This window comes from Tinamus guttatus, unplaced genomic scaffold (assembly GCF_059628265.1).
Source record: "Tinamus guttatus ecotype Peru unplaced genomic scaffold, ASM5962826v1 Tinamus_guttatus_pri_ptg000046l, whole genome shotgun sequence".
NCBI classification, from domain to species: Eukaryota; Metazoa; Chordata; class Aves; order Tinamiformes; family Tinamidae; genus Tinamus; species Tinamus guttatus.
This window is the reverse complement of record NW_028288580.1, coordinates 1,481,535-1,490,973: the sequence shown is the minus strand read 5'-3', so window position 1 is coordinate 1,490,973 and position 9,439 is coordinate 1,481,535. Positions and strand designations below refer to the sequence as shown.

The 9,439-nt window shown below is 49.7% G+C and overlaps 1 protein-coding gene across 1 annotated transcript; it reads right to left on the bottom strand.

The window, feature by feature from the left end:
* Positions 1 to 6,175: 6,175 nt before the first annotated feature.
* Positions 6,176 to 8,740, bottom strand: MTRES1 (mitochondrial transcription rescue factor 1). The gene is made up of 4 exons (XM_088538260.1): positions 8,665 to 8,740; positions 7,610 to 8,051; positions 6,734 to 6,806; positions 6,176 to 6,357 (listed from the first exon to the last, which is right to left on the bottom strand). Exons 2-4 carry the CDS (start codon positions 8,041 to 8,043, stop codon positions 6,181 to 6,183), a joined length of 684 nt encoding a protein of 227 aa, XP_088394386.1. The 5' UTR covers positions 8,044 to 8,051; positions 8,665 to 8,740; the 3' UTR covers positions 6,176 to 6,180.
* Positions 8,741 to 9,439: the final 699 nt, after the last annotated feature.

Genomic DNA, 9,439 nt, shown 5'->3' with positions numbered 1-9,439 from the left:
CCCATTTCTGCATCTTTCTTTTTTTATCATCCCCCCCCCCTTTTTTTTTAAAGCATCATTGTGCTCTTCAGGGACAATTTTCATTATACCCTTAGTGACAGTCATTTTAGTTAATTGAGAGTTTGAAGTTTAAACTCCATCAAAATTTACAAATTCCACAGTTTTTGAAAGTGCCATGTTCATTGAAAATCATTGGAATACCAGACTTTGCTTCTACAGTAATTGCAGCTCTGCGTTATCTTTGTTCTTGGTGATACTGAAAACAACAATACCGTGTCAAAAATGGTTCAGAATGGTATAATTTCCATTTTTAGCTGTTACCCGTGTTTTATTTCTATAAATAAGCAACGAACTGTTGGGGCCGGGGCTTGGGAAGCGACGCGCAGTGTAAGCGCTTTCCTGCATGGCTGCCGCAAGCTGGATCTGCCCGCGGTTCCCGTTGGGTTGCGCTCAGCGCCGCGACGGAGGGCCCTGGCCTGCTGCAGCTCCCTGTGCCAAGCAGCAGAGACCACAGAGGAATGCAAAAATAGTTTAGACCTTACTCTCTATCAGAATCACGGCTCCGAGGGGTTCCAGTGTTAGCGTTTCACTGAAGGTGCACGGAGGACACGCGAAGGTGGGTTTTATGCAAAGGAACAAGTTGTCCTCCCCGCCTGGGAGCTGTGGTAACGCGACTCGCTGCTCACATGAATGCAGCACGACCTGGGTTTCTGAGGCGCCGGGATACGTGAGCTCCCTCCCTCATCCAAACTGCTTCAGTGCAGTCAGTAGGAATGTGGCAGGTGCAGAACCCAGTTTCAGGTGATCGGGTTTGCATCACTAACATTTTTGCCTGTAACCAAGACCACCAAGAACCCTGCATCACTTTGCTCTATGATTCATTAACTGGAGAGTGGGGCTTAAAAATTACCTTTCCTCTTCTTTTTCTACTGTATATGGTAAGGGAGAGTCACTTTTAGGTCAGTAAAGACAGTGCTTGCTTAACACTGTCTCTGGAAAGCCTTGGAGCAGCGTTGATGTTCTCTGTGGTCCTTTTTTGTTGTTTACTTAGATGGGTCATAGTATCAAATTTTAAGTCAGCTCCAGTGTAATTTTCTATTTTAGCGTTTGTAAGAACGTACAAAATACTTGATATTTTTACTTCAGATTTTTAGAGTTTATTCTTAGAATCATATTGGTCCCTTCTACTAAAAAGCAAAAAACATTTTTTTTTTCCTACTGACAAGAATTAGCAAAAATGTATTATGTTAAACCAGGAGTAAATCATAGTAGGTAGTAGTGTTTGCTCATTTTCCCCATATTCCAGCAACATTCTCAAAGAATGTATTGAATGAGGTCATGAATGTACTAAATAATAAGCTGATACTGTTTAAATCCATTTAAATGTTTCCTGTTGGCTTAAATAATAGCAGACCATGCACAAAGTGGATATCGGAGCAAAAAATGGTTATAATAAAATGAAAACATGTTACCAAAGATAAACAACTGATACCACGTCTACATCTTATCTTTCATTTTAGTGCATAAATTCAGCAACTTGAATGTATCTGAAACATAGACCTTTTGTAATTGTATGCTACATAGCACCTCTGTGAATTTATTTTACACGCACTTTTATCAGAGATACAAAATAACAGAAAAGAGTAACAGCCTCTTAATTTGGTGTTGCAAATGGCTGACCAGAAGGTAAGAAATGTGAAGTGGGGGTTTCCTCTATAATCTACTCTTACTTATCTTAATGTCAAATGCGCTTTACAACTAAGTGATGTTAAAGCTCCCTGAAGATCTCAGTATGTATTGAACTTTTGTACAATTGGCGATGTTACCAGCTGGCATGCAAATTTGAATCATACTGGCGTTTAAATGTTGACATTTTGCAATATTTTGAATTACTCTGTCTTGGTAGGTCAAAAAAAATCCATCCCTTCCTATTACTAAGTAGTGAAAAGATGATTTTCACCTTTTTAAAATGACGTTTTGAAAATGGGTATGGAAAGATCCTCATTTTTTTCTCTTAGTTTCTAATAACTGTGTACATTCCTTTAATCTCACTCTCCACAAGCCTTTCATGATTCTTGTTTGATTGTATGTTTTATAACTGATAGAAAGAAAATACAGTCATACGAACAGCAGCATAGCTCCTAAAGAAAGCCCTTCCAGTGCACCTGAAGTCCAGCCACTTCATCTGGTTTGTCCGCCTTGTAAATAAATTAAAGGTATATTATTTTTATACAAGAGGAATGTTGTCTGGTGATTGCTTGAGTAGAGTGACACAAGCAGTGATCTTTTTTCCTATGAAGTGTGGTTTTGAGATAACCTTTGCCAGTCAGACAGAATACGTGAGGGAAAATACCCTTGTTCCTTGTGAGTGTTTAGAAAAAAAAAAGTCTGTCTTTCACAATAGTGTCTTTAAAGTAACAAACGCGCCCTGTTGAAAGTGAGGCCGAGATGGGAACATTGCTGGATACTAACTGAAGAAGCGTGGAGCCTGTGTGACCATCCACACACTGGCGGCCTCTTGGATGAATGTTACTTACCAGGTCAATAATCCCTGCTAAGGTGAATAACAAGTGTCTATATCTGCTCATTATAACTTGATTATATCAGCCTTGATAAGGATTGAGTAACTGGCTGCTAACAGCCTCCTAAAAGAAAAAGTATAATACATTTGAGCCCATATTTTTGTCTTACCCATTTTACACAAGTGCAAAGCTTCCTTAGGAGCCCGTGAAGGCCACTCTGGGACGGTCCGGAGGGCAGATGAAGCGCGTGTTGGAGGGCATTGCCTCTGCCGGGGAGCTGACTGCGCTTGGCAGACACAAACAGAGCGACAACTCTTCAGACAAGAGCAAAATCTCCATTTGAAGGCAACCGCTTCGCTACGCGAACGTGTCACGGCTGCCAAGGCGTTTTGTGTTCCTGGAAATGTTTGCATTGTTTCTTCTTCTCATTTTCTAAGTGCATATGATCTGCTACTAGCTACATCTTTACTGGATCCGTCATTTGTCTCTCTTCAGTCGTCGTTTGATGTTCATGTTACAGACTAGAGCAGTGAGAATCAGCCGAAAGGCACAGGCGGGTCTGGTTTTGCTCTGAAAGTGGCTAACATGATTCTACAGTCACAAGCAGCATGGAAACGAGACCCAGGTTTTACTGATGATTTTTTTTATTTATTTATGTTTTGTTTCATTGATTAAATGGATGCGAAAAATCTGAAAAATTCACTATGCCTTAGGCTTGCCTGCAGTGAGGATGTAGCATGAGCCGACAGGTGCTTTTACTTACCCTGCATGTTGCAGGTGACTGCACTTAAAATCTCTGGGAAAATGTGCAGAGTGGATTCAGGATCTGTTTTTTTTTAATTATTTTTCTTTCCCCTGAGTAAATCAAAGAAACTCCATCAGTGTCATTGACCCAGTTTATTTACCTCCTTGGTTTGCCTTCCTGATTTTTCTCCATTATTACTGGGGCCAATGTAGTCAGGTTTCTGGTGAAGATTCTAGGGGGAAACAATATGTTTTAAATGTGCTATAAGCTGTTTCAAATGACAAGCTGAATCATGTTTTTCTTCCCTTTCTTAATTTTCCACATGGCACATAGAAATCCTCATCTTTGTCTTCCTTCTTTCCTACCTAATTCCTTATCTTAGTAAATAGGAAGATAAATTTCTCATTCCCACAGTGCTTTCAAACCCGTCATTTTTACCCCCTCTGTTATAAAGTCCATCTGCATAAACTTCTCACCAGTAGTAGTCTTAATTTCTTACAAAATAAATCAATAGTAAAATACTTCAAGGTGTCTTTGTCACAGCTCCTGTGACTGCTGTTTTGAGCCGTCGGTGAGCGGGGAATTCCTCCCTCCCCGCCTGCAGCGGGAGGCTGGCGCGAGGCGGGAGCGCTCCTAACAACCCACGCATCCTGCTGCGTTCCGAGCATCTGCTCTCCCACCTCATCTGACTGGCAGATTTGCCCCTGTGCTGCCATGTTTTATCCAGCACGTTCCTCTTCCCTTTTGCCATGTTCTAGATCCTGTCTTTTCTAGTCAGCGTTCACATACAGAAAAGCCTTTCGTAGCTGACCAGCCTGCCTCCTTCGCCAGACCATCCTTCCTGAGGATTTCCCTGCGTTTCCAGGATCAGCGGGTCTTGCAGGCGGCCTCCTTGTGGCAGCACCGCAGCAAGCAGCGTTGCTCCTGTGCATGCAGCGTTGCTGGGTACGCAGGTCAGGGCAGCGCAGGTCTGGGCAGCACAGTCACCCTGCGTGCTTGCCAGTTGCTCCTCAGGCATTCCAAAAGGCCCTGTGTGACCCCCGCATAGAGCATGGCTGAGGAGAAGCCTTCTCAAACGCTCCCCTGCTGCCCGGGCATCGCATCCTGTGTGTCCGGGAGCGGGATCCACCCCGGCAGCGTTGCTGCCTCACGGAAACGCGCTTCGTGGCCCGGAGCAGGGAGGAGAGCTGTGTGGTGCCTCCCGCCTGCTGCGTGCTTGCTATGTGGGTTGTGACGGCCCCTCAGGCGCCGGGAGCAACCCATCACAGGGAGTTCTGTTCATCTAATGCTGCCGCGTTTACTGACCAAGTACTTGAGCGTGGTAGCAGGTGGACTCCGGTATCACTCGTGGCCAGCGAGGCCAAGACATGTGTTTGACCTGCAGGACCCTGCAAGCCTATCTATCTATCCCATACAAAAGCACCTCCACGAAGGTCAAGCCTTCACTTTTTGGTGAAGCAAATTGGTACAGGTCTCCCTTCAGCCGTTCCAATTCTGAACTTGCAGCGGGTTTTCTCACCCACCATCCAAGTTTTCCTTTCTTTTCCCTCTCTGTGCTGGCCTATCTGGTGGGTCGACACTGTACACCCTATGGCCTCCTGCTCCCCTGTTTGCCTTTCTGTGAAGAGGGGCTTTGGTGGCTGTTACCACTAGGAGAGGGGCAGCTCTCCGTAGGAAGCGCCTGCCTGCCGAACTTCCTAATGAGCTTTCCTGTGAGCTCAGAGCCAAGGTTTTGGCCTGATGCGTTAAGCCACATTCTGGGCAAGGATATTGAGTGAGCCTGCCTCTGCTCCTTCCTGTGTCAAACGTGCTGAGCAACGAGATTTCCCCTACATTCTCCCGGGTGCTGGATGTGTTGTCCTGCTCCCCTTACCAGAGCAGGCCCTTCCGGAGGCTGCATTTAACCCAGCCCACGCAGTCCCCGTCCCGAAGCGCTCGCAGCTTTGCTGGGTGGCACCAGGCCGGCAGCGCTGGTGGTTCCCACTGCGGGAAGGCGCGAGCACCGCCGCAGTGCACCCCGCCGAGCCCCTGCCACGAAAGGGACGGTAGTTTTCCAGACCAGAGCTTCTCCGTACACCTGGCGGTCTCCTGTGGCGGAGGCAGCCTCTGTGCAGCCCTACAGCCGTGCGACAGGGGCCTGTTCTACGTGACAGCGTTTCCTTGGAGCAACGCGGCACGAGCTGTTTTACAGCAGCGCTGCCTGACCTTTGCTCGGGTCTCTATAGCACCCAAGGATCGAATATCCTCACAACTGCCAGCTGAAACGGGCATTTGACAGAAGCTGAGATTGGTGTTGTTCCGCACGCTCCAACAGTAAAAAACAGCACTAGTGCCCACTCGTGCTCATGCTGCGTCTCCTCTGCGACAGCAGACAGCATCTCAGCCTGCGGTCCCCGTCACGGGTTCCTACCACAAACAGTGCCTGTTTGTACTTCTGTTGTAACAGCAGTGTGTGTAAACACAAACCGGTGCCGTTAACCGGGATCAAATCAGTAATTAAAAAAAAAAAAAAGGAATTTTACATAATCATAATTTTACGTAAGTATTTTCTAAGTCTTGAGATAAAGCCAAGAAGTTTATCCTGCTTATGATGACAACTTTAATATTAATTAACAAAATGACAGCAATTTAGCAGTGATCAAATTAGCCTTTATTCAATCATTTCATATAACCTCTTCTGTTTGGCGAAACAGACTGGAAATGTAAAAGTTGGGTCTTGTCTCCTGCAACGATGCCACAAAACAGAGCTAATGGCAAGAGGGAAAGGCAGAGCACGGGCGTATTGAGGCACACAACACACTAGCGCAAGCCCTTAGAAAGGGCACTCTCATTTTGTTTAACCAAAATTCATATTCAACAACAAATGATAAGCTCTTCTACAAAAAAAGTCTCATGCCACCACGCGAACTCCTGTTACTTAAGCACATCCTGTTTGGGCACTTTTAAGTTTTTCCAGCGCCTCAGAATTACTCTGTATTTCTCGCTTTCAGTCTTGTCAGATACTTTTTTTAAGACAACACGCATAACTACAGCAGTTCCTGTTTCTTTGTCTTCACCTACTATAAGATCCAGCGTGTCACCAATTTTCACCTGCAAAGAGAGAGAGAAGGGGCGGTGGTGAGGACTTTCCAGGGAGAGCAGGTCCCCGCCATTCCTGTGCCGCTTCAGTTCTGCCCCTCGACCGAGGGGATGGGGAACGCAGCCTCCCGCCGCGGCCGCCTGCCCCCGGGCGCTCTGCCGGGCACCGGTCCCCGCGGCCGGGTCCGTGGCCCGTCACCGGCCCGCCGAGCCGGGCAGGGCCTCCCGGCGCTCGCAGCGCAGAGCCCAGCGGGGCTCAGCAGCACCAACCACCCACCAGGGCCGCTCCGGGGCGCTTCCCACCCACGCAAGGGCGGCCAGAAGAGGCCAGGCCGCAGCCATCCTCTCACACCCTATCAGAAGTATTAACGATTTTAAAAAGTCTTACAGTTCGACTTTTCTTCCACAGTTTTTCTCCGTTCAGCCTGAGTTCATTATTGTAGAATGCATCTTCTACTTTACTGAAGGAAAACAAGGTTTTTATTGCATTTACAGTGCGCAGCAAAGCAAGCGAATGTGTTTCTTTACGCACGCCCAACAACCTTGCTCGTGTGCAAGACACACTTCCCCAGCCTGGTTTGTGCACAGAGGACACATTTACCTTAGGACAGCACTGGATGTAAAGCCACAGGTATTAAATGCAACAATTTACTGTGGGCCTTCTGTGCCACAGCTGCAGGCAATAAAAATCTGTTTCTGAAGACTTGTCTCCTAAATATCCAACAGATAATGTCCCCTCTCCTGCACCAGTCAGTGCAATCGTTTTTGAAGGATTAAGCAGTACTGTTACTATGCTGTAATATAAAGTTTTTGTACGTTGCATTAGATTAGACATCATGATATATTTTTAGAGTGCACATATATCTGGTTGAGCTGGCATTTTAAGTTTATACTTCACCTATTTCTACAGCCATTTAACAGCACATTATTTTATCCCTTCACTCTCAGATTTTTTTGTATTACTACTTACAGTATTGTATGTTTTTTTATTTAAATAGTAAGTGATAGAAAATGCAAGCTTAGAAATATTGCGGACAGCAATGACAGTTGAAAGACAGAAAACAGGAAGCCTCAGGTAGAGAAGGTGAAACAAACAAAAACATCCCACGCGTGCGAAACATACGTACATCCTCAAGCTATTTTTGTGTAGTCGAAAGAGCTACCCCAAACACAAGCGCTGAGCTATTCCAGCAACCGCAAGGGTAGCTCTGAGCTGCAGGACACTCTGCTCACCTGCAGGCCAACATGCTTCCTCCATACTTACTTTCTTGCAATGTCTAGACCAGATTTCATGATTACATCGTATCGAAGGGACTGCACTACTTTCTCAAGATCCTTGTAATCTTTTACTATGTTGGAGTCATCATCAAATTCCTCTTCTATATCACTTTCCTCTTCCTCCTCTTCCTCTTCCTCCTCTTCCTCTTCCTGTAGTGTTTGTTTATTCCTTTTGGAGCTCTTGCTGCTTTTGTTCCGCAGAGGAAGTACCAAGACACACTCTGGAGAAAGCCTTAGCGTGCTCGGCCTTGCTGGGGACAGGCTGGGATGCCTTACGTAGCTCACGGGGCGGGCCTGACAGCTGCAGGGGATGCTCCTCCGCCACGAAGGACACAGCCTGGAAGGGGGGAATTTCTCCCACAGTCCAAAACAGACATTCAGTTTTCTAAAAGCAGCGATGGAGAGTCTGAAGCCGGTCATAGCATAGCCTGAAACACACAATACTCCTCTGTGAGGGAGGGCTCGGGTTTCTGCACGCCCGAAAGCCCGAGGCCGGTTCCTTCCTATGGTTAAACTCGTGCGTGGAGCAGATTTATGCTCTGGGCACAACAGGGAAACCGAATCCAGAGGCCGAGAGCCCTGGCCGGGCTGCGTTCCCAAGTGGGAGTGAACTTTACATTGGCGCCGCGGAAGCCCCCACGAAGGGGCACAGCCGCCCTAGGGCGCTCGGCGCGGCACTCGTGCAGGAGCAGGGCGCACACGCACACGTGTGCACGCACATCCATATGCTTGTGCACGGGAAGCGGCCCGGCCTAGCTGCTCCCGGGCGCGGAGGGGAGCCCCGCGCCCGCCTCCAGCCGCGGCAGCGCCGGGCGCCAGCACCGCGGAGGCCGGTCGGCCGTTACCCGCCTCCGCCAGCGGGACGGGCCGCCGCGGCGGCCAAACCTCCTCCGCCCGCGGCCCGGGCTGCGCAGCGCGGGCGCAGCGACCTTGGAGCTGCGGCCCGGCCCGGCCCGGCCCGGCCCGGCCCGGCCCGGCTCTGCCGCCCGCCGCGCCGCGGGGAGCCGCCAGCCCGGCCCGGCCCGGCCGCGGCGCCGTTACCTGCCGCCGCCCGGCGCCTCGGCCCGGCCCGCCGCTCCCGTCCCCGCGCCGCCGCTCCAGGCCGGGGGCGGAGCCGCCGCCGCGCGGCGCCCCCTGCCGGGGCTCGGCGGAGCGGGCCGGGCCGGGCCGGGCAGCGGCCGCGGTGCCGGATCCCTCATCCCGGCCCGCTGCGCTGAGCGGGTGCGGAAGGCGGCAGAACCGCGTAGCGCCTCCCTGTCCTTCATGTTCTTAACGTACGCGGGTAGAGCGGCGCCTCGGAACGCAGAAAACGATCCCCAGAGCCAGGTCGCCTTCCCGGCAGGCCTTAGGATCTGCGGAAAGGACGGAGTGCGGCGCGGCAGGCAAACGGGTCCATCTGCGGCCACAGAGACGGGTCACCGCGGTGTCCCGGGGAGGCCTCGCGCACCCGACCTCGTCACTGCCCAGCTCCAGCGGGGATCTCAGCCCTGTCGCCGCTGCTGCCGCCCCCGATCGTAGCCGGCAGCTCTGGATGTGCTAGTTAGAAGATACCCCGCGTTCCTGTCTTGTCTCCTCATTGGGGCTCCCACCAGTATTCGCTCAGCTCCAGCTTGCGGAGGGACTTCAGTGCCACAGGGGTCCCCTAGTCACCAGGGCTTCCTTCCCCTGTGGGTCACTAAACCTCTCCTCCGGAACATCTGTATTCCAGCGGCATGAGCCCTTGGCAGCTCCCAGCCTGGGTCAGGCAACGCTTTTTTTTACGACCAAAAAATTGCAAAAATGAAAATAATGCTTATTACTCTTTCTTCAATTACAG

Bases quoted from the DNA above. Each gene is read 5' to 3' on its own strand.
- MTRES1 (XM_088538260.1), bottom strand. From the start codon at position 8,043: ATGACCGGCTTCAGACTCTCCATCGCTGCTTTTAGAAAACTGAATGTC. The intron at 6,807-7,609 runs GTAAGTATGGAG...GTTTTCCTTCAG, and splicing joins GGTCTAGACATTGCAAGAAA to TAAAGTAGAAGATGCATTCT. The intron at 6,358-6,733 runs GTAAGACTTTTT...CTCTCTTTGCAG, and splicing joins TGTGGAAGAAAAGTCGAACT to GTGAAAATTGGTGACACGCT.